Source organism: Lissotriton vulgaris, chromosome 1_2 (genome assembly GCF_964263255.1).
Source record: "Lissotriton vulgaris chromosome 1_2, aLisVul1.2, whole genome shotgun sequence".
Taxonomy (NCBI): Eukaryota; Metazoa; Chordata; class Amphibia; order Caudata; family Salamandridae; genus Lissotriton; species Lissotriton vulgaris.
Window position 1 is genome coordinate 105,550,412 of NC_141686.1, and position 25,475 is coordinate 105,575,886.

A 25,475-nucleotide genomic window follows, 5' to 3' on the forward strand; every position below is an offset into this window, starting at 1 on the left:
ATTTATATTTGTATTTATATAGATATGCAGATTATATATATATATATATATATATATATATATATATATATGTGTGTATATATATATATATATGTGTGTGTGTATATATATATATATATATATATGTATGTGCGGGTGAGCGGCAGGGAGAGGCTGAGGCAGGGAGAGGGAGTGAGTAGCAGGGAAGGTAGAAAGTGAGTAGTAGAGAGTGGAGTAGCAGGGAAGGTAGAAAGTAAGAACAATTGCAGTCTAGTGGGTGTGTCAATTTTGCGCAACACCAACTTTCCTCAGTACTTTTCCAGATTAGATGGCTCAAGGGAAAAACTGCCACTCACGTCCCCAAAATTCTCTGTGAAACAAAGAATGCAACAAAATAGATGTTATCCCCGAGCACAGTTATAAATAGTTTCAGAGAAAAAAGAAGAACCAAATTAAAGAGAGTGGAGTAGCAGAGAGTGGAGTAGCAGAGAGTGGAGTAGTAGACATACACACAGGGGCTCACAAGCACAGGACAGGCCCATACTCACAGGAGGGGTGTCGCACACAAAGGAAGGGGCAGCACACGCCCAAGAGGGGCAGCATATGCACACAAATGGTCTCATCTGCACCGGAGGTGCTCATGTGTGCATGAGGGGTCATATGCAGGAGGAGCTCATGCGCGCAGGAAGGGGACATGTCCCCATCTCCTACTTCATCCCAGCAATAGGTGCCATATTATGAATTCTGTGGAGGGTGTGCGCATGGAATTCATTTGTGCAAACTCAATCATCCACAAGTTTTTGAGCTGCTAAGTCGCCCTCCTCCTAGAACTGTTGGACAATATGCTTGGTAAATAAAGGAGACCTGATGTTTACATTGCTGCCTGGAGCACAGGCCTGCTGTCAATACTGGAAGTGGATGTACAACAATGTGCAACACAAAAAGTGGAAAAATGTAGGACGGCTGACAGTAGGGTGCTCCAACTGTCCGCCGAGCTAATATGTGCAGGTGTTTGATTTTCTATCCCCTCCCACAAAGTGTCCTTCACTAAGATCTAAATAACTCCAGTACTTGTAACCCCTGGAAGAACCTCGCTCCTCTCATGGCCCGAAGACTGTAACTAATGGTCAATGTTTGACTCTTTCTAAACCCTTTTTTCATTCAAAGTCCCATACAGCACTGAACAGCGCGTGACAATGTAGAGGACTACATGGTTGGCGCCCTGCTGGGCTCTAGGAGAGAATGGCGGAATAATGTACGCCTATCCCACCTGTACTCACAAGTAACTCCTACTGGGACGGGTTTTCCACAGCTCACTGTAAGTCAGTCCACCATCTTGAACGAGGTGATATCGGAAAACTGTTAAATATTCAACACTGATTTTCTGTTTTGTTTTTTTTGTTTACATCAACGGAACACTGCCTTGACTTTGAATTTCAACATACTACAATTAGTCATGTTCGTACATCAGCTAATGTGTAGAATGATGGAAGTGGAGAAGCATGAGACTCACAGTGGGACTGAGGAAATAAATGTCAGGGGCTGGAGACAGGGCCTTGTCAGTGTGCGTGACTTGACATTCTGAGGTGACCCAGTGTTTCCTGATCAAAATTAACGATCACATAGTTTATCCTACGTAGAGCCTTTTACACCATTTAACATGGTGTCCCTGATCCAGAAAACCGCAGTCTGCAATGTCTATTAGCAAGGTCAGTGTCAGCGGATTAAGCAGGTCAGCTGTGCTTATCATTAGATCACTATTTTAACAAGAGATTACAATAAAACATAGTACCATTAATTGTAATGCATTCTAAGCATTTCAACTAAGCACTCTCCTTTTTACAGGTATTATCTTAAAACAACTCCTCCACATATTAATAAACCAAGGCTCCAGTAAAACATTAGCTGTACAGCGCGGCGCAAAAGCCATCAGAGAGGCTCCCTTGACTTAACTCCGAGTTGTGACAAAGGCGCAATGTGCCTCAATGCAAGCGAGAAAATTGTTCCTCAGTTCCCCGGTTTGGTAGTTTAAACAAGGCAAACTTATTTATCATGGGCAAAATTAAAGTTGCAGAAGCGTATTAGCAAATGGGCAGTACGCTACACACACACACACACACTCACTCACTCACTCGAAATTTTACTGACATAAAACCATTGAAATTCCCACGTTATAGTTAGTTGGACTCACTATAACTTGCGCTCCTGCAATGCACTGCTGATGACGTCACATATTACATCACTCATGACATGGTCAGTGACATCACTCATGACACCATCCAGTGAATGTGTCTTTCTGAAAAATAAATGTTTTATTTATGTATATGTTTAAACAATTAGAACCTCACCTATATCTATACACATCCACATCAAAAACCACCAGGAGTAGGGACCCCTCCTTGTTAATGTCCCCAGGGATTTGTCAATGACATAGATCAAAAGGTTAGGATGTGTGTAAAAATACCAAAAATCACACAGGACCACTCTTACTTCATCCACCAGAAAAGTGTGAAAGATAGAGTACCTCACGGTAGCACCACCCGAGGGGGTTCCCGGTTAGTAATTACCGGTATACCCACTTCTCATCATTGGCCACTCTCTCTATGTGAAAAGACAAAAGTGCACTAAGGAAGATAATAGTGCAGACGTGAGAATAGTGATGTGAAAAAACACAAATAGTGACAAACGTCTCACCACTAACACATAATTTGAAGTGTACAAAGAAGATGTACAGACCCCTAACCAAACACACAAATAATATATAAAAGTGTGGTAGGGTTATGCTTGCTTTACCGTTTTATTCTGATGCAGCAGAACCCCACTTCTTAAAAATGGTAAATATGTACCATAACTCTTTTCAATCTCAAGCCGACATGTTTCATCGCTGCAAGTTTAGCGATTTCATCAGGGCAATGAGGGGTACAAAATTCTCAGTCTTTTCATGAAGTTTATGGACCTGTGTGAGGAATAAAAAGGAGAGACGCAAAAGTGCGTCATTCAAACCCCTACATATGGGGCATCACTGGAGCAGCTTGTTAATGACACGCAATTTGAATTGAATTTACCTTGAGGGTGCTACGTTAGCACATACCAGCACCACTCAAAAGGGGGCACCGTGTTAAGCATCTTACATTTTACTCTTGGCGGTATAGACATGACACCCTTCCCAATGACACCAGCGGACAAGAAACCCTTCTCAATAGCACAAGCGGTCAGCCCCCCAGCCTCCTTACTGAGTAAAATGCCTCGATATATGTGATGTGGTGGCCGCGTACGCACAATTGAAGTTCTAATTTTAAATAGAGCGTTAAGCGGGAGCTTCCCTCTAACACCCCTCGCTGGCATACGGATATTTCTCCCATGGAATGGGTGGTGGACGTAGTGGTCGTGTTTATCAAGACTAGAGTAGCTTATTCCACACTGGCTATAACGTGACGGCAACTTGGATTTATGGAGACATGAGTGTGAACTTGTTCGATCTTTGTTTCCCCATGTGTACAGGTGGCTGTGATTATTGTCGGTCACATGTTGGGACACGTGGATGCTTAACACGGTGCCCCCTTTTGAGTGGTGCTGGTATGTGCTAACGTAGCACCCTCAAGGTAAATTCAATTCAAATTGCGTGTCATTAACAAGCTGCTCCAGTGATGCCCCATATGTAGGGGTTTGAATGACGCACTTTTGCGTCTCTCCTTTTTATTCCTCACACAGGTCCATAAACTTCATGAAAAGACTGAGAATTTTGTACCCCTCATTGCCCTGATGAAATCGCTAAACTTGCAGCGATGAAACATGTCGGCTTGAGATTGAAAAGAGTTATGGTACATATTTACCATTTTTAAGAAGTGGGGTTCTGCTGCATCAGAATAAAACGGTAAAGCAAGCATAACCCTACCACACGTTTATATATTATTTGTGTGTTTGGTTAGGGGTCTGTACATCTTCTTTGTACACTTCAAATTATGTGTTAGTGGTGAGACGTTTGTCACTATTTGTGTTTTTTCACATCACTATTCTCACGTCTGCACTATTATCTTCCTTAGTGCACTTTTGTCTTTTCACATAGAGTGGCCAATGATGAGAAGTGGGTATACCGGTAATTACTAACCGGGAACCCCCTCGGGTGGTGCTACCGTGAGGTACTCTCTCTATCTTTCACACTTTTCTGGTGGATGAAGTAAGAGTGGTCCTGTGTGATTTTTGGTATTTTTACACACATCCTAACCTTTTGATCTATGTCATTGACAAATCCCTGGGGACATTAACAAGGAGGGGTCCCTACTCCTGGTGGTTTTTGATGTGGATGTGTATACATACAGGTGAGGCTCTAATTGTTTAAACACTGTATGAGTGGGGGGCTGCCTTACCTACCCCCTTCCCCCTATACCCCCAAGTGATTGTTCTTTTTATTTATGTATATGTAAAGGTCGATGGAATAATAAATGTTTAAATAAGTGTCTAAATGGATTTTTTTTAATTGATTGGTTAACTGGCTTATTAAGTGTATCTTAGTGAATACATATATTAGCGAATAATGTTAAAATATTTAAATATATGTATCAGTGTTTCACTTTGTGTATAAGTGGCTGCATGTGTTGGTGAGTAGCTACTTGTGTGTGTATATGGATTATTAGATGTTTTTTTTAGTAGGAGTGTCTGTATGGTTTGGTGGGGGTATTACTTAGCACATAGATGCATCAATGACTGACTCACTGTATTTGTTTTGAAGACAGCATATGTGCAGGACTGTATGGGTGGATGAGTGTATATGTGTGTGTTAGTGAGTGATTGACTGTCTCACTAGTGTCTTTATCAGTAACTACATATGTTTTAATCTAGTATATGTGAGTATTGATGTATATAAGTGAGTATTTGTGAGAGATTGAAAGAGTTCCTGTTTAAATAAGTATGTGTTTCTATAAGTGATTGTTTAAGAGAGTAAGTATGTGTAAGTTTCTTTAGAAGTAAGGTGGTAGTGTGTGTATAGTTGTATATGCAAATAAATGGATTTTCAATAGTTTATTTGCATGTGTGAGTATGTGTGTGAGTAACTTTTGGATGACTGTCGGTGTGTAACCGGAAGTATAGGTGTATCACTACATATGATGAGTGAGTATATGTATGAGTGACTATATAGAACTGTTGGTGAATGAGTGAATGTGTATATAGATGGTGGAATTACTGAATTGGTTGTTGTAACTGGTATGGGTATCCATTTTTTTGAAAATCTTAATTTCTATTTTGAATATGTTTCAAGGGTTACATTACACTGAAAGGAGGTCTGTCACTCTGTCACAAGGATGGTGTCATCAGTGATGTCATGAGTAATGTCACTGACCATGTCATGAGTGATGCAATATGTGACGTCATCAGCAGTGCATTGCAGGCGCGCATGTTATAGTGAGTCCAACTAACTATAACGTGGGAATTTCAATGGTTTTATGTCAGTAAAATTTCCAGCTAACTATAACTGGTGTGAAACCTATGGTTTTTTCAGTGAATTTAATAGGTTTTTTAAATGCTAATTCCTAACTATAACTGGTGTGAAACCTATGGTTTTTTCAGTGAATCTCATAGGTTTTTTAAATGCTAATTCCTAACTATATATAAGGCCCCAAACCTATGTTTTTTTCAGTAAATTTCAAAATTTTGTTAATAGCAAATGTCTATAGCTATGAAATTTAATATTTTCGAAAATGAATGAATCCTATATTATATTTGTATTTAATTTTTTTTTAATGTATATATTTTTTGTGTGTGTTTTTTTTTTGCCCTGGAGCGCGCCCCGGAAAGCGTAGTTTTTTTAAGCGCCCCCAGGGCGCGCTCCGGAGAGCGTCCCATTAGCGCTATTGCCGCGAACGAAAACAACAACATCGTGACGTATCGCGTAGCCGCGTCCACGTGATACGCACAGCGTAAGCGCACCCGGAAGCACTCGAGCGAATACGATCGTGCACCGTAAACATCAGACGCGCTTACGGGATGCGACCCAGGGCGCGTCGCGTAAGCGCGTCGGGTCATGTGACCTGAAAATAACACTTTTAATTGGTGCAGAACAGTTTTGGTTTCATAATGATAAAATCCCTAGTCTTGTGACCTGAAAATAACACTTCTCATAGGTTCAGGACATTTTTTTTTCCAAATGATGAAAGACCCCACCTTTTTTCCTTATTATGACTTTGTCCTTTAACTGAGGAAGACCTGTTTTGAAATCTGTTATGTATATTTTGTACTTTGAAATGGCTACAGTTGCAGCATCAGCTGGAGCATCTGCACCACCACAACATCACATTGGTGGTCAAGAAGAAGAAGAGGAGGAGGAGACGAGGAGGAGGTGGCTGGAAGAACACAATACCCCATACCAACCCAAGCCATACATTGTATGGGAGTTTTTTTCCATCCCTGAGGGAAAAAAGAAAGTGAATGCAGCAAAGGTGACTTGCCTTATCTGTGACACGGAACTCTCAAGGGGTAACCCAAATAAAAAATATTCATTTGGGAACTATACCATGATAAGGCACATGCAGCGCAAGCACCCTAACAACTATGCTGCCGCAGAAATGAGAGAACTGGCCAGCAACCCTCCCCAATCTACACCCAGCACCTCCAAACGAAAACAACCCACTCCATCGGGACCAGAGACAAGGGAGACAATCCCTTGCATTCAACCACGATTTGGAGAATTTAGGGTCACCTGTATTTTTTGTGGTAAGACCATCTCCTATGGTGAGCAGAGCCTAAAGCTCATCCTCCTTGCTAGTGACAACCACAATTGCCCCAAAAAACCCTAATTTTTTCCTGATTTTTTTTCCCTCCTGTTGAGCCATTTTCAATTCCCTGTTTTTTGTTTCTCCCCATAAAAATAACCAAAAAAAATACAAAATAGTTCAGAAAGCCAAAAAAAGTACAAAATGTTCAAAGAACATTAAAAAAATATATAAAACAACAAAAAGAAGAAAAAAACAGTTCTTTTTAGAACTACCTCCAATTTTTAAAAAAAAGGCTACATTTTTTTAAAACTCTATCATTCATTTATCCCCATGGCACGCTCCCCGGTCCGCTCCCCGGTGCGCGTACCCGCAGGGCCCTTTTATAGCCCCCACATCAAACATAGGGGGTCAAGGGGGGTCTACTCTGCCCCCTTATGGTCATTTCCCCCTTTGTTTTTCCTACCTCTTGTGTCTCGATCCTACTGAGACACAAGATGGCGGCCGCTCCGGACTGTTTCGAATGTTTACAGACACCCGAGAGCCAATCAGCATTCCATGTGCACCTCGCGTGGCGCGCCCGGAGCGCGTACCTGGGCGCTGCCATAGATATATATATTTTTTTTAACCTAAATTACTCAAAAACCACTGGAGCACATATCTTGAGACATAGCAAAGGCACATCGGGCTACTAGTCCCTACAATTTTGCCAAGTTTGGTGGAAATCCATTCAGCCGTTCGGGCTAAAAGTGAGTTTGATCGCCCTATGGAAATTAACATGGGGAAAACACGTTTTGGGACCACCCTTTTATCTCGGCCCCCGCTTAACGAATCCCCCCCAAACTTTCTAGGAAGGACCAGAGCTCCGCGAGGCAAATTTGAGGAAATTTTCAGGCAGATTCGTCAACCGGCGCCAAAGTTATTCACAATAGAATTTTGAGATTTTGCTTTGAAAAAAATCCTAACTATAACTACCTACTGGCGACCGCCAGTAGGTAATATATATATATATATATATATATATATATATATATATATATATATATATATATATATATATATATATATGTGTGTGTGTATATGTATATGTATATGTATATATGTGTGTGTGTGTGTATATGTATATGTATATATATGTGTGTGTGTGTATATGTATATATATATATATGTATATATATATATGTATATATGTGTGTGTATATGTGTGTATATATGTGTGTGTATATGTGTGTATATATATATATATATATGTGTGTGTGTGTGTATATGTGTATATATATATATATATGTGTGTGTGTGTGTATATGTGTATATATATATGTGTGTGTGTGTGTATATGTGTATATATATATATATATATGTGTGTGTGTATGTGTGTATATATATATATATATATGTGTGTGTGTATGTGTGTATATATATATATGTGTATATATATGTATGTATATATATATTAATCATAGGGAGAAGGAAGGAGAGTTAAAGTGTATCATATCTTCTGATTGGAAAAATTATTTGTATCTACAAATATAAGGCTTACTTGAGAAACGAAGTGATCAGATTATCTTTAGAATATAGTCTTGTCTAGGAAACCGTGCTGACAGCCACAATGAGGCTTTAAAAGAACGATTACAAAGTGCTTTCATTGTGCTCTCACTGTGTACGATTACCTATTGCAAAGTGCTTGTATTGTGTATCACCACATTCAAGATGTGTGGTAAAACATAGTAAAACCGGATGGCAAGTGAGGGTGCCCACGTTCATTACTGGAATGGATGCTGAAGGGATAGATGTACATGTATGTGTGAATATATAAATATGTGGAAAGCATATTCCCACAGGCCTAATGATAGATTGGGGAATGTTTATTTATCTTCTACTAACGTGACCCATAGCTTAAACTTAAAATCCAAAACAAGACTATGCAAAACTATTGTACGGTAATTAAATAAAGTGGCGCACAGATGCCGCTAACAACTCAATACTGTGCTGCACAATTTCATATATTGTGCCGAAAAATATCCTAGTCCATGACGCAATATGTCTGCCAGGGATACTTTGCAGAAAGCATGATGTTGTGTCTTGCCCCTCTGGTTTTTCAGCCTTTACATGAAGCCCTCTAGAACCTTATAATTCGAATGTAATGGAGGGCTTCAGCAGTGGCATTTGCTGTAGAAAAGAAGGTGGACGAGGTCAAATAAAGCACCTGCTCATTTTTACATGCGTTTAGTGTCCCACCTTTCTACACCACCTTAGGCTCCGCTCAAAACTATCAACACTACAAGACAAAATTAGGTAAGAAAGAACAAATACAGTTCATAGCTGCTGGCTAATGCCATACGTGGTAAAATTGCGCAAAGAGACTTTATTTTGACCCAACTGAGCTATCCTTTCGGAGGTATGTCATAAAACACTAATTCTCTCCTATTGTTTGGCATGTGCGCAGTCTTTTGCAGGCTGAGACCTAAAAACCACACAGGATTTTAAAGAAAGTGCAAGTGCAAAACAGTACAAAGGTACAGTACAGCCAGTGTAAGGATAATTTGTTCATAATGCTAGCTTTGAGTTGGCTAACCGTTTGCTGTAATTAACTAAACAGGTAAAAAAACAATTAAATAAGACTACAAGATAAAAAAGTGTTAGGATATGATTATAAAAGGTGACGTAGATCAGGGGGTATGCTTTTTGTTTTTTGTTGCATAGCGCCTAATGATCCACATTTTCCCCCAGAGTGTTGCCACTGCGTAGACTATTAATGAACTAGGATCTGTTTTTAAGATACAAAATGCTTCTTGGTGGTACTGGGTTCCATCCTCCTACATAAACGCAACAGAGAGAGGGTATTAAATTTACGGGATCCACCGGCGCTCTAACAGTATTAACGTAGATGTTTTGTAGATTCAAAAGGTGCTGGTGCTGCAGGGAAGGGGGACCCAAAAGACCCCCTCAATTTAAATATGCAAAATACACATCTAATACAATGAACACAAAGTCCTGCGCACTCAAATCTAGTCTGCGAAATAGTATGTGACTATATGTAATTCGATAGAAGAATATCCAACGTCGTATCCTGTAGTTTCATATATATCTCCTTTTATTTTGATCACACCATTGATAATTTACAGCCAGCCGACACATGTTTCGTTGTAGGTCTGTACATGCACAGATGCTACAACTCTTCAGGGCTCAAAGGCTGAATCCTTAGGGCCCAATTCCGGTGATATTTCCAACCCGGCAGGGTAACCTCTTAATGGAAGGGTGACGGTATATGGAAAATCCGATATTAAGTATTTCAAAGTAGTAGACGAAGCCAGTACTCCGCACAAAGGTGCAACAAGTATTAGATATTCTCAATATGTGGCAGGTTGAATTTCCTTATAAAAGAACACACCACACGGGTACGTGTAGTCTCTTTCACTCTGGGGCCGAATCGCCCTCGCTAACCTGGCGTCGTCCTCGAGGTTAGCAGTGTAAACAGCAGAAAAATGATCAACCCAGGCAGCTGCAAAGATGTTACTATTAGGCAGCCTTGGTCTGTCGGCCTCTACCCTTGTACCCAACAGCCAAAATTGTTGAGTCGTTCTTTTGACAAGCATCACGGATTTGTCCCCAGCGATTTTCAGCCCAGTCTTTTTTCGCTTTTGCTTGGGCTACCTTGTAGGTCTTCTTGGCCTCTTATTTCTGGAACGTTATTGGTTCTGACTGCAGCAGCTAGGGCAGCCCTCAGATTCTTACAATCTTTATTGAACTAAAAGGATTGTGAGCGAATAGACAGACTTTTGCGTTGATTCCGACTCTTTAGTGTGAATATGGAGTAGATCTGCTCAAAAAGAGATGTATGCCGATGTGTTACCTTTAGGAGCTCCTCCCATTGGTTACTCAAACTACGGGAATTTTCAATAGCTTTATATAATAATTGCTTTATTGCATCACATTTAGAGGTGTCTAGTGCAACCTAAGCCCACTTCATTCTCCTATTATAGTTTGTGGGACAGATCATCTTGGTTGAAAATATGATGCCCGATGGGCTACAATGTCTTACCAGAGTGATGTCATATCAAGTTCGGGAGGTTTGTGGTTGCTATCGATGGTCATCCCAACTAGCATATCCATCACTCCAGGCCATAATCTTACATCTATCAGTAGATAGTCGATACAACTCATGTTCACAGTTCTATTGACCATGTTTGTGCCTATCCTATCAGACTTGGTGCGTCCATTTGCTTCCCTTAGGCCATACTCAAGGGTAATTGCTTGGAGCTCCAAAGCTGGCCGCGTCCTTTTTAGGTCTCGGACCGTAGGCTGCGCTTGCGCAGTCTCGCTCCGAGATTTAAAGTTTTCGAGAGTGGGGCTTGAACCCGCCCCTCTTCTCCATTGGCTGGCTTCCTAAACGGAGGCCAGCCATTGGAGGAGAGGGTCGTCACTCTGTTAAAGCCCTGTCTTTTTCAGATTCGGGGGCGTGTTTTTCACAGTTTTCTCACCGTGACGTCATCAGTCACTCAACTGCAAAAACCACGCCCCCAAATGCGAAAATGTCGGCGCTTTTCTGACGCCATTTCTGCCCGACCGCCGCTGGAAGAGGTCGATAAGCTGCCGAGTCCTCCGGTGAGTGCTTGCTGTCCTGCCCCCCCCCTCGTTGCTCGTGCTTGCTGTCCTGCCCCCCCCCTCATTGCTCGTGCTTGCTGTCCTGCCCCTCCTCGCCACGGAAAGTACCACCGTGCATTTTTCTCATTTGCTGTTTCCCTCTATTTTTGCTATTTCATGCCCTGCTTCCTGAAGTACATAATTCAGTAGTCTATAGGTATACTCCAGTTGAGGCAGTAGTAGGCCATAAATTTATTGCAGTTTTTCCCCAGCAGTTTTTTCCTCCTAGTTTTATCTGCTCTGTATTTAGGTCATTCACAGAATCTTTGCTAGTAGTGAAGGGGCTAATTTTTCTTGTCAGGAAGATCTAGGTTATTGTGGATAGCCATCCAGGTGGGCGTACTTTGTAGAAACTGATGAAGCAACCTTATTATGGTATTGTACTTATATCTTGAGTTGCAGGTATAACACGGAAAGTCAGTGACTTTAACACTGTATACATTAATAATGTTCTTATTTGTGGATTCCCTCCCATATGTGTCTCCATTTACAGACTGTTATCATTTTTAATTTTTGATCATGCTGATTAGCTCTTTGTATATTTTAGGATTTCGCCCCCGAAGAAGGGTACCTTCAGGTCCCGAAATGCATTGGGCATCGTTACTCCAGAAAATCTACGTGTATTGATACATGAATATATATGGATATTGTTTTTCTATTTTTCAGTAATACATTGATAGTGATCTTGACATGTACTTATTTAAACCTTCATGTATAATGTGTTGATCTACATGCATCACATGTGTAAAATAGGTGCAATGTATATATTTGTATATGTTGGATAAATAGTTCTATGTCAGAAAATTATAATAGAACTAATTATTCTACAACACTTGTTTTGTGCATCATTTCATTTATATTTTCTTGTAATCTGTTGGAAAATAGACATTTTCCCGTAGGAACAGTGCTCACCACAAGTAGGTTTCCTCTACTTAACTACTACCATCTTCAAACCTAGCCATAAAGATATTTGCAAGGATCTTCATGCAAATTGTGAATCCTGTAAAATTATGAGAACATGAAATGCAACACAAGAAAATAAACAAAAGAAAGAAATGGTTCAACACATTAGCTCAAGCTTGAATATGCAATATTTGTGTGTTTAATATTCATGTGTTTAGAACTGTGTTGAGAACATTTATTTTAAAATTCAGGACAAGTTGATGTACTTAGGGATAAAAAATTTATGTATGAGTAAACACCGTTAAGGGTAAGTGTACAGTGCGTTCCCAACACGGACAGGTTCTGTTAGTCTTTTGATACACATCCCTGTGTGCCATGCCTACAACCCACTGCTCTGGCATAAGTAAGCCACCCCTCTAGCTGGGTGCACAATACCAGTGGTGAGGGTACAGGTGCATGAGCCCTGTACCCCTACAGTGTCTACATCAATTCTTAGACCTTGTAAGTGCAGTAATGCCATTAAGAGTATATGGTACTGGGAGTTTGTCATTATCAACGCCACAGCACCATAACGGCTTTAGGGAAAACTGGGAAGTTTGATATCAAGATTCTCGGCACATTAAACCCACACTGATGCCAGTGTGGGATTTCATGAAAAATGCACACAGATGGCATCTTAAAGATGCCCCCGGAAAAACAACCTAACACTAGTGTCCAGGCTAAGTGGCACTTCACCAGCTGCCACCACCAGACCTGTTTCTGGACCCCTGGATCGAGAGCCTGCTGCTGTCAGGGTTTGAAACAATGCCCATCCTGGGACGAGGTGCCAAGCCTCCTCCCCTAGGATGGGCAGGGTCCACGAAGGGGAAGCTTCACAGGCTTGCCACCTTTGTGAGCTACCCCAGTCATTTGCTGCTTCCAGCAACGGGCCCCCACCGGTTCTGACCCTCACTTTGGGCAGGAAAATCAGCGGTACAACCAAGTGAGGAAGGGAGGTGTGCCTTCCTTTGCCAACCCCACCCCTCCGGCGGGGTTGGCAAATAAACAGCGGTTGCCTACCCACAATGGCGAGCTCTTGTTACTGAGTTGCAGCCCTCCGATGCAGTAACACCACTGCACCCCACAGCTTTACCCTTGACCCTCCTGGTAAAGTGACAGACACTGGGCAGTTTTCCAGCTGGACTCACGTATCGCGGTGTACGCCTTGATGTCACCAAGAAGCAATGGCAGAAAGACACTGACAGAACTCAAAAGGCTTGTGCACCCAAACTTCAAATGGGGGACCAGGTTGTCTATTCAAGACCTACACCCGGAGTTGGAAATTTCAGACCCTATTTGAGAGAAAACCATTTTGTATTTATTTATTGCAGTTTTCATAGCACAAACTCGACCCCAAAGCATTGAAGCGCTTTACATAAGAGCCAGTTAGAATTACACAAGGCCAAACCTTTTTAGACACGTGTGGTTTACAAAGGCAAGTAAGCCATCAGTTCTTGGACCTCAAGGCCTGTAGGGCGGCTCTTGCACAGTCCCTTCAGTGGGGTAACTCCTGGGATCTGCTGCGGCCAGGCCGGGGGCGTGTCCAGGCTCTGTCGATCAGCGGAAGGTCTGTAAAGAGCTTATGGAGTCTCGGAAGAGGTGATTACCCTTCACTCCAGTCTGTGACTGCTTCTGGAACCGGAGAGGTGATGGCGCCACAGTGAAAGTCCTTGCCTATACCTGAGCCTCAGTCCCGGGCTAGGAGAGGGTGGCGCAGCTGTCCAAAGGGTCTGGGGTCGGACTTGGTGTTCCCAGACTCTGCCCGAGTCATGGAGGTGTGGAGGCGGGGGACTTGCCTGTGGGTAGTCGAATCCGCCTGTGTGGCGTAAATGGGCGTTAATTTGTGAACTCCACTGCCAAATAAATTAATTGCCAAAAAGTCAGCCACCGGGTTTAATACCACATTTCCCTTTTGTCAAATGCACTCCCTTAAAAACAGCTAATTGGGTTAAGGCATCGTCTGCACACCTGTATATCCGGCAAGGCTTGAGGGTTCATACTGGGAACATGGCTTTTGAGGTCTGTGCAGGCATCTGTGTGTGAGATCTCTCATCACAGACTTGAATAATCGTGAAATAGATTGGGGGGTTTTCCCGCTGTGTGCGGCATTTTTTAAAATCCCGCGTTACATGACGAGCTCAGCTCGTCATCAGCATACGAGCGCCATAGCTGATGACGAGCTGAGCTGGTCATCAGCAGCGAAGAGGTTATGAAGTGCAGTAATTACACATCAAGTTTGTATTGTGTACGGGTAGCCGCCAGTTGTTGGGGTCATGCAAACATTGCTTTGCATACGTTGATGTACACTGAGAGGTGGAGAATGTAAAGCAGTGGACGTGTCCTTGCCACCCCCCACTGTGATGCACTCCTGAGTGTGCGAAGGGACGGGGCAGGGTCCGGCATAGTTTCCAGTGACCCCACGCCAGACCACGGGTACTGCGGTGATAATAGGATTATAGATAGTTTTCTAATTGGGTGTTTGGTGTGTGTGGAGGGGGGGGGAGAGGGGCGTAGGACATTGCAGCTGCACAACAGCACATTTAAGGTGGTAGGGTGCCCGTTGCCACTGTGTGTCCCGGTGCCGCTGGGATAGGTCCAGGCCCATCCTTTTGGCGTTAACGAATCCTAGTGTCTGAAAACTAACTTAAACACGCATATACAATACAATAGGTCTTACATTGGTTAGATTTTGGGGTATTGGCTGTAAATAGCAATGCTTCTTTATGAATGAGTCTGCTATTAACCAGTTGCGGGCATCCAGAGGGAAAAAAAAGCAACGCAAATCGTTGCCAAATAAAGTAACCTGTGGCACTTTATAGGTTCTTAAGAGAGGAGAGGGTGGAAGGGAAAGACGGAAGAGTGAAGGGGTGTTTTTTAAACCCGCATAGATGCAGCACAGCCCGTGAGTTTTAAGGTGCAGGCAGATAGGGCAACGGTGAAGTCTTGTGATGTTGAAATGCGCCTCTGGCAGCACATGGTTGTAGATGGGGTCCTAGTACAATTGGGGGGGGGGAGGCGGGAAAGAGGAGGAGGAGATCATGGGTTTTTAGCTGTGCTAGGCCCCCGAGCCCGTTTATCCCTATGCCAGCCAAGGGAAATGAACACCGAGTTTATGCGTTAGAAATTTGAGGTGGCGAAGAAGAGGGGTGAAAGCATGCGCTAGTGTGACAACAAAGGGGGCGGGCGCATTTCGGCACCTTTGGCCAAAGGACCTCCAACAGTGGAATTCAAATGTTAAGAGTTGACGGGGCTGCCCACGAGGCGTTGAGATGAGGAGGATGCCCAGGCAATACAAGCATTTGCAATGCAAAAGGTCTCGCATGGCCGAGACAGCGATGTGAGCGGACGCGTCTCGTGCGAGCTCCGTCGCCCCGCTGTGTAATCAGCTTGTTTTAGCGACGTCTGGGGGGGTTCTCTCACCTGGGGGCCCCCCCGACTGCTGCGAGCCCTGCCAGCACCATCTCCTGGAGGCGAGTCCTGACCGTTGGGAGCCCCGCTGCAGGCGCCCGGAGTCCCGGGACCCCCGCGATCGGCCCTTGGCCGCCATCTTGCCGCAGGGTCTACCGCTGTGTCCCCTGGCCCGGCTCCCCCGGAGCGGAGCCGATCACCGACGCCGGCGAGAAGCTGGAGACTCCCGGAGCCCTCCTTGTGGCGAATCTCCCTCCGTGGTGCTGATTGCAGCTTGGGCGCACCATCGAGGCTGCTGGCGCCGGGCTGTCCCCGGCTGAGGACGCTGTGACCGCCCGGGCGCCAAGATCACGAGAGGCCCCGGCTTGGGCGGGAACGAGAGGCCGGACCCAGTGAAGACGCCGGAGGCTCTCCCATCGCGAGCCCCAGCTCCAGATCCTACGCCCGCCGCGGGACACTCCTGGTGAGCTGCAGACTCCGCGCCGCCCCCTCCCCCTGTCAGTCCCAGGCGGGGGTCCGGCGATAGGAGGGCCTTGCATCAGCCCTAACCGCCATCTTGTCCCCCTGATCGGCTGCTTGTGGAGCTGCGTCTGGAGGCGGGTGGCCAGCTTGCTCGCCCACGCGGCCCCCTGCCCTTGAACACCCTGCTGCCCTAGCGAGTCTCGAAAGAGGGCTGTGGGACTGCCCGGGCACTGCACTTGGGGAAGGCCCTGACTTTGGCGGGAACGGGAGGCCGAGTCTTGCCACAGCCATCGGAGGTTCTCAGCCAGCGGGACCCGGACCCCGACCACCGCGGGACGGCTACCGGTAACGGTCTTCCACCACTCTCCCTGCCTACACGCCACCTTGCCTCCCCGGCGGAGCCATCCCACTTGCTCACGCAGCCCCCCTACACACTGGACCCCTGTTGCCCTGGTGCGCCTTGCAAACTGACTACGGGCCAGCCCTGCCTCGGGCTTGTGAAGGCCCTATCTCACCCCGCCATCTCCTGCCTTGCGGTCTAGAGCCCCTGATTGTGGGCCCTGGGTTGCTGGATCGCCGGGGCACCTGTGATACCTCCCTTGGACTCTCCTCCACCGCAGACCGGGGGCTACACGTAACAGCCTGCCCTCCCCCCCGCTACCCCTGGACGCCCTGAGTGGACCATGACCCGTGGCAAGGGGAACAAGCCGGACCCCCCCAACGGCGACGACCAGAGGTGCGTCAGTGGCTTCCATGTGGGGCAAGGCGGGCTCGCCGCCATCTTCCGGGGGCCCCTCAACATCAGGGGGGAAGCCTCCGCCGCCTGCCGACTCCCCCCCAGTGACTCAGGCCTTCATGTCCTCCTTCATGGCTGACTTAAAATCCGAAATTGGATCCCTCAGGACGGAGGTCCACACGTGCGTCAAAGAGCTGCGCAAGGAAGTCACCGACCTCGGCGACCGAGTTGACGGTCTGGAAAAGACGGTTGACTCCCGCACCGAAGACCTGGAGCAGATCTGGCAGAGGGTGGCGACCCTGGAAGAGCAACATATCCAGCTCCAGATCAAGCAGGAGGACCTGGAAAACAGGGGGCGTGCAACAACCTCCGCATACCGGGTGTACCACTCGGAGAAGAGGGGACTGATACCATGGCCTACGTGGCCCTGCTCCTGCACGCGGTGTGGGGCGAGGAAGACACCGCCCCACCGCGCCTCGACCGCGCACATAGTCTTTGGAGCGGGGGGCAAAGCGGGCCTCCTGCCGACATCGTCACCAGGCTCCACTACTTCACGGAGAAGGAGGCCATACTAAAAGCGGCTAGAGACAACCCGGATCTGCGATATGAAGGCCACAAGATCCAGATCTTCCAAGACCTGGCTCCCACCACGCTCCACAGGAGGAAGGTCTTCCGCCCGATCACGGAGCGACTCCGGGCCCTCAACGTTTCCTATCAGTGGGGACACCCTTTTGCCCTCATCTTTAGGTGGGAGGGCAAACGAAGGGCCCTCCGGTCCTACCGAGAAGCGGCGCAACTGCTTGATATGCCGGAGTCCCCGGACCACAGCCCATCCCGCTCCCATCACCCGGAGAGGGCCCCTCCGCGCCCAGACTGGTCCACTGTGCGCAAACGTCGCCGGTCCCCCCCAGTGGATGGCCTCTCCGCCTTGCAGACCAAGCAAGACATTATCGCTCACATTCGCTCCCTCGAGGGCGACCGCGAGGAACAGGCCTCCCATCTCCCCGCCTCCGGCGCTGAGGGAGGGGACCGTCCTTCAACTTCAGAAGACCACTGAACATGATTAACGAGACTCATGCTGCCCTGAGCCTGCACTCGCCCCCTGGGCACCTGGACCTGTCCTACCACGCCTCGGTGGCCTGACCCTGCTGTTATTGAGGATGGGGTTCCCCTCCTCTCTAGAGGGCCGCCCCCGCGGCTCCCAACCCCCCCTGTGGGGGTCAGGGGAGCAGATGATGAGCTTCGCCCCTTTCAGGCCCTGCATCGCATCACCGAACTTCGGTGCCCTCTTGGCGTCTGGTTTGAACTTGGGGCCTTCAGGCTCGAACCACCCCCGGACTTCCTTGTGACAGCGGGGTGGACGGGCTGCGAGACGACCGGATTTCATTTCACTCACCCAGATCTCCGCTCCCTCCCTTTGTCCCGTAGGAAGTGACATTCCTGTGTTCATCCGAACCCTCGGGTAGAGGATGTCCGGTACCTGGGACAATGTACAATGGCCCTGTTGGCCTGTTTTGGTTGTGTTTCCCCTCTATGCCCTTTATCTTCCTTCTCTCTCTTTTCTTCCTACTTTTCTCTCGCGCTGCCCTTCCTTCCTGTTCCTTCCCCGCGCTTGCGGAGGGGTGGCATGGTGGGACCTACGGGGGTTGGCACACTGGGGGCGAGGTGAGACTGACACTGCCCTGTCTGCGGGGGAGTATGCTTCATTGGTACTTGCGCAGTTCCGCCCCCCCTTAGTGCGATGACAGCGAACATCCCCGCGCCCTTGAAGGTCCTGTCACTCAATGTCAAAGGGCTCAACTCCCCCAACAAACGGAATCAGATATGGCGCTACCTCCTGCATCACTCCCCTGACATTATCCTCCTCCAGGAGACGCACCTTCTAAAGGGGGATACCAGGCGCATGGCGCACCCTAGATACCCCACACAGTTCTGGGCCTCCTCTGACACTAAGACGGCGGGGGTGGCAATCCTCTGCAGGGCTGGCTTCAGACGGGGACCCACGAAACCCTTCAAGAGTGCTGACGGGCGTTTCCTCCGAGCCACGGTGCAGATGGGTTGTGCAAAGTTCACCCTGGGATGTGTATATGCGCCCAACCAGTCGCAGGACAAATACCTCCAGGCACTACTGCGAGACCAGTTCCCACCAGGCGACCCTAACGTGATCTCGGGCGGTGACTTTAATCTAGTGTGGGACCCTGAGTTGGACCGGGCGGGGGCCTCCTTTAATGGCACGGGGGCAATGTCCTCCACACTCAGAACACAGCTTACAGACCTGGGACTTGTGGATGTGTGGCGCTATCACAACCCGGGAACCCGGGACCACTCCTTTTATTCACACTCCCATAGGACGTACTACCGGATTGACTATCTTTTCACCTCCCTTGAATTGGCCCGAGACTCCTTGACTGCCGCTATATCCGACATTTCCCTATCGGACCACGCACATGTGGAACTTTTGCTACAAGATCCCCTGGCCCATGCCACTCGTGAGCGGAGGTGGGTACTCCCGCCGAGTGTCCTTCGGGACCCGGAGGATGCCGCCAGCATCCGTGACGCCATAGACTCGTACTTCGCTATTAACGACACCCCTGATCTGCCCTTCCATACGATCTGGGATGCCTTCAAGGCCACCATTAGGGGCCACATTACCTCCCTGGCGGTGGCGCGGAGGCGGGAGGCGTTTAAGCTAGAAACCGACTTGGCTAGTGAGATCAAACAAGCGGAGATTCGGGACAGGGACTCTCCCTCACAGGTGTCTAAGAGAACGCTCGCCAACCTCAGGGGGCAACTCTGCACGTTACGCACCAACAAGGCAGAGCGCTCCCTGCTGGCGCTCAAGCAACGCTACTACGAGGGCGGGGACAAAGTTGGACGCCTGCTGGCAGGCAGACTGCGAGCGCGTGCAGCCAGGGCCCACATCGCCAACGTCAAGCGACAGGATGGCACCTGCGCCACCTCTGAAAAAGCCAAACAGGAAGCCTTCGTCTCCTACTACTCCTCCCTCTATGCTGAGGAGCCTACCTCTGCGGAGGCGCGCGAGGCCGTTCTTGCGGATTTCGAGGGGTCTCCGCTGGCCCCGGCATGTGCAGCTACACTGGAAGGTCCCCTGCAGGAGGAGGAAATAACGGAGGCTGTCCAGGACCTCCCCGCCGGGAGAACCCCGGGACCAGACGGTCTGCCGTTGGCCTTCTACCGCTTATTTCTGACCCAGCTCCGCCCGCACCTGCTGCGGCTGTACAGTTCCTTCTCTGACACCACTGGCCCGTCCCCCGATATGGGCCTGGCAGAGATCGCCCTGATTCCTAAGCCTGGGAAAGACCCTGACCTGTGCGCCTCCTATCGCCCCATCGCCCTCCTGAATACCGATCTTAAGATCTACACCAAGCTCCTGGCCAAACGGCTAGACCTGTACATGCCGGGATTAGTAAACCCGGACCAGGTGGGATTTATTCGGGATCGACAGGGGGCCGATAACGTGCGCAGGCTGGCACACCTAGTGGGGAAGGTACGGCATTGGGATATACCAGCCTGCCTCCTCTCGCTAGACGCAAAAAAGGCCTTCGACCGGGTCGACTGGACCTTTTTGCGAGCAGTCCTCCAGAAACTTGGTCTTGGCCCTAAAATGATCTCTAGGTGCATGGCCCCCTATCTCGGACCACAGGCCAGAATTCGGGTCAACGGCCAACTGACACCGCCGCTCTCGATCCACAGGGGCACGAGGCAGGGATGCCCGCTCTCGCCGCTCCTGTTCGCCCTAGCGGTGGAGCCACTAGCGGAGCTGATTAGGCGCACCCCTGACATTCACGGAATCCCCCACGGGGGACGTGCCAACAAAGTGGCGCTGTTCGCGGACGATCTGATCCTTACTCTTACGCACCCTCGGGACTCCCTCCCGGCGGTGCATGACGCCCTCTCCCTATTTGAGCGAGCATCTGGCCTTAAGATTAACCACACCAAATCCTGGGCGCTTAACCTCACCATCCCTGAGGAGGAGGTCAACTTCCTGAAAGGGGTTACACCCTACCGTTGGGCGGAGACTCACATCAAATATTTGGGTTTGGACCTAACGCCCTACCTGGACTCATGGTCCGCGCGGAACTGGGCATCTTGGCGCAAAGAAGTCCTGGTGGACCTGCAGAAATGGAAGCCCTTGATGATCTCCTGGCTAGGGCGGCTCAACGCGGTCAAGATGTCGGTCCTCCCCCGTATTCTATATGTTTTCCAGTGCTTACTCCCCCCAATCCCGCTCCACTGCATTAAGAGTCTCCAACGCGACCTCACGTCCTTCATCTGGGGTGGTAAGCGACCCCGGTTCTCGCAGAAAGTCCTCATGGAACCGAGAGACAGGGGCGGCCTCGCCTGCCCGAACCTTCTCCACTACTACTGGGCGGTGCACCTTCGGTTCGTAATAGAATGGGGTGCGCGCGAGAGCGACAAGCACTGGTTCCACATGGACCGGGTGGTCACGGGGCGCACCATATGGGACCTGCCTTGGCTACCGCGCGCGGCGCGATCCAGGAGTGCATATATGGCAGTCCCGACGAAAACAGTCCTTGACGTCTGGGACAGGGTGGCGGTGTCCAAGGGCCTAACCACGTTCCCCTCTCCGCACACCCCCATCGCTGGTAACCCGCACTTTCCGCCCGCAGCCCGGACCCGCGCCTTTGAGAGCTGGACACAAGGGGACTGCAGAGTTATAGGAGACCTCTTTCTTGGAGGGGCTCCCAAATCATGGCCCGACTGCAGGGAAGAATTCGGTCTCCCCTCGGCCGCCGGCCTACAGTATGCCCAACTGCGCCATTGGACAATAAGGGACGACATGTATCGGGCTGCCACCAGGGACTACACGCCATTCGAGAAACTGGCACGCTCCCTCGGGGGGCTGAAAAGACTTATCTCCCAGATCTATAACATCCTGCAGCACCCCACCGCTTCGCCCGCGCACCCCTACCAGAGACAATGGCAGTCGGAGGCCGGCGCCGATATTACGCCTTCTCAGTGGGCCAGGCTGTGGACTGACATCCCTAAAACCTTTCGCAGCATCCCGCAGAGGGAAAATGCATACAAGATGCTTACGCAATGGTACTATACCCCCCTGAGACTCAGCAAAATGTTCCCTACTTCCTCGCCGCTATGCTGGAGGTGTAGTACTGCGACTGGCGACTTCGTACACATCTGGTGGTCATGCCCTACTCTAGCTGTCTTCTGGAAGGAGGTCCTCAGTCACATTAAGAGGGTGTTGGGTTTCCCCCTACCTGAAGAGGTTTGCACGCTCCTGCTGGGCATTCGACCCCCTGCACTTAAGGCCCTCACGCGCAGCGACTGGATCCTCACACTTCACATGTTAGGCGCTGCCAAGCAACTCATTGCTCTGTACTGGAAGCGGGCTGAGGCGCCCCCAATGGCCTCCTGGTTTGTACGCCTCTGGCAGGTCCTGACTATGGAGCTGCTCACGGCACGGATACAAATGAGGGGCGTGCGCTTCAAGGCAGTGTGGGAACCCCTCGTGCGCCATCTGTGCTCCATCAGCTATGCACGCCACATGCCCCCCCAGGCTTCGTGCTCTGCAGCTATTCGAGGACGCCCTCATCCCTGCTGACCCGAGCAGACTAGGTCCTTAACTGCTCCCCCCGGTGCAGGCGCTGTTGCGCTCTAACACACCACACACCCGCTTGCGTTTTTTGCCCCCCAACTGGCGACTGATCTCTTCCCCCCCGGCCCGTCTTCCTCTCGCTACTGCTCACTCTCCTTCCGACTTTTTCTTCCTTCCTCCTTGCCGCTCTGGCTTCCGCCCCCCTATGGGGCAGTTTGGGCCCCGTTGGGCCTTTTGGAAAACGTGACACTACAGCTCCTACTTCCATACGCGCCTCCCCCACACAACAATGCTACGCCCACACATGGCCTCCTCCTGCTATCACTACCCCTAAGCCACGCGGCCGGCCCCTTCTGGGGGTTGTAGGCAGGGCGCTGTGTTAATGCTCTAGCCCCCCCTGGTTGCTCACGCCTTCAAGTTCTTCTATGCGCGGCCGGCCCTGACACGGGGTTGTAGGCTTATCGCTGTGTTCACAATAAAAACAGATTTGAACAAAAAAAAGGTCTCGCATTTATGAGAGTTTGAGCTATTGACATTGCAAATAACAATGCCTTTTATTTTTGTTTTCATTTTAAAAACCTAAATAAAAGGCATTGTCATTTACAATGCCATTAGCTTAAACTCTGGTAACTGCGAGACCTTTTGCATTGCAAATGCTCGCTACAGTTACATGTGTCGGGAGGGTGAGTGACGTTCATGCTCACTTGCGAGAATCCCTTTTGTCCTTTTCTGGCAGTGGCCACAGCGAGGTCACATGCCTGCTTCCTCACCTGGGGCAGCCCTCCCGTCACCTTGTATATAGGAGACTTGTGGTCTCCCATGGAACAGCAGTCCCACATTAACCTCCTCAATCTTTGGCCAATCTGCCTGCCTTCAATGAGATTTTGCACCATATGTCGGATAGATCACACCCTGTCGTATCTCCTATCATAGGAGATACGACCGCATAGGAGTCCTATGGTGGTGTCTGATTTTTACATTGATCAACCCTTATCCCTAATCCCCTATAGAGAGATCATTATATATATCAATGTCAAAGGAAGCCACATTATAGTCTACACAAGACTGGGAAGTTTAAAAAAATTAGGACACTCACTGTAAACGATGGTGCGGTTCAAACATGTCAAGCTTCTTATTCATTTTTGCATTATAGCCTGCTATGAGAAAGTTAGCAGGCTCTTAACTGCTGACAAGCCTAAGACCAAGTCCATGAGGGGGAAGGTGGTCACTGCTGCTCCTTTGATGAGAAATGCCACCATACCTGACATTTGTAACCCTACTACTTTTGAGGTCAGTCCATACTGTTACCTAAACCTTTTCTGGACACTGATTCCAGGACAGACACTGTAGCAGGTCATGCTTCTCTTCGTAATTTATGTGCTTTGATTATTTAAGATAGTTTGTTTAATGCTGCAGAAATAAACCTAGGGAGAAGACCCCAGGACTTGACAACAGTAATATGGGGTGGTAGGAATAAATGTTATTTATAAAAGCTGCATGTGCCTCTCTGCTTTTGGAAGTACAGCTTTTGGACATGTTTTCATAATGGGTCTTCTTACTTGCTCTAAAAACCTGGCTGCCTGGCATCATGCTGGGCATGATGGCATAGTGCAGCCTTTAAGATTCTTAAAGGAGCTGAGTATGTCTATCACTTTGTGTAGTTTTTGTTGGTGGCATCATTCAGACTTTTCTTTAGTTTACATTTTTAGTGTCCAGCTAAATATATTTTGTGTAGTAAATTCGATAATTCAAAATAAAAAAAAGAATTAACATATATTGGCATGTTTTCTTTTTATTTGTGTAACTGGAAAACATTAAAAATAAATCTTAGTTGTGTTTAGGGATCTCACACTTTTAGGTAGAGATATTCTGCTGTTTGTGAATTCAGAGGGAATACAGATGGACAAGAACGAGAATAAATAAGTATCTTTTTCTTACACCTCTCTATAGGCTCAAACCCCTGTGCAGATAACAATGGAGATTGCAGTCACCTCTGTCTCTACCGACCACAGGGTCTCCGCTGTGCATGTCCAATTGGCTTGGAGCTGATCAGTGACATGAGGACCTGTATTGTACCTGAAGCCTTCCTCTTATTCTCTCGAAGAGCAGACATCCGGCGTATTTCTCTGGAAACCAACAACAACAATGTAGCTATTCCCCTTACTGGTGTAAAGGAGGCTTCTGCTTTGGACTTTGATGTGACAGATAACCGCATTTACTGGACAGACATCAGTCTAAAGGTAATGCAGAAGAAGGGTGTGGTGTTTTCTTAATGCAATCAAGATGTATAAATGGTATGTGGGAGTTTCTGTGTAGAAATTGCTATTTAAATTCAGGTACAGTTTTTTCAGTTAAACTATTACATTTCAGTTAAGGACTGTTGAACCTTCACCAGTTAAAGGCTCTTTTGCAGGTCTGTACAAGACTCCAAAACGTACAATTGACATCCAGTGCTTACCCTGAAGTACTGTGGCAGAGTTTTGTGATTGGCATTGTCATAAGAGGTGGGCATTTCTGATTTGGATTCATGTAAAATGGCAGAACTTTGTAGTGATCAGTTTTAGTTCAAGCTGAAAACCTGTGGTATGCAGGTAGCAGCCCTCTTGCATAGTGCCATCTCTTCCCAGCATATGAAAATGCTGCTATTCAGTGCTCATTACTAGAAAATCTCAAAGCTAACTAGCAGTAAGCTCAAGTTGTCACTTTACTCATGTGAAGGAATGGACGGAAAAAAAGGCTACTGAGGCTTTCCAGATCTGCCAATGATGGCTTTCTTTAATGGCAGAGAGGGAAAAAACACAAAGTTTAACAAACATTAGAAGGTAAAACTTCCCCAGCGTGCAAGAACCAATATCTCTTTACTCAACCAACACAGTGGTTAGAATGGTGTTCCCTGTGGAGTTTCAACAGAGTCTTTCTTATTCCTTTCTGGTCTGCTGGGTAGATGCCACCAGGCCCTCAGGAAAGAAAGCGCAACAACAAAAAAAACAGGTAAGTATAT

The 25,475-nt window shown here is 47.8% G+C and overlaps 1 protein-coding gene across 1 annotated transcript in view; it reads left to right on the forward strand.

Moving 5' to 3' along the window:
* The window catches only part of LRP6 (LDL receptor related protein 6), a 1,045,411-nt gene that overhangs the window by 434,762 nt on the left and 585,174 nt on the right, over positions 1–25,475 (forward strand). Inside the window, exon 9 of the mRNA XM_086952928.1 lies at positions 24,425–24,714. Within this exon, the coding sequence (XP_086809054.1) occupies positions 24,425–24,714 (290 nt within the window). The remainder of the gene's footprint in view (positions 1–24,424; positions 24,715–25,475) is intronic.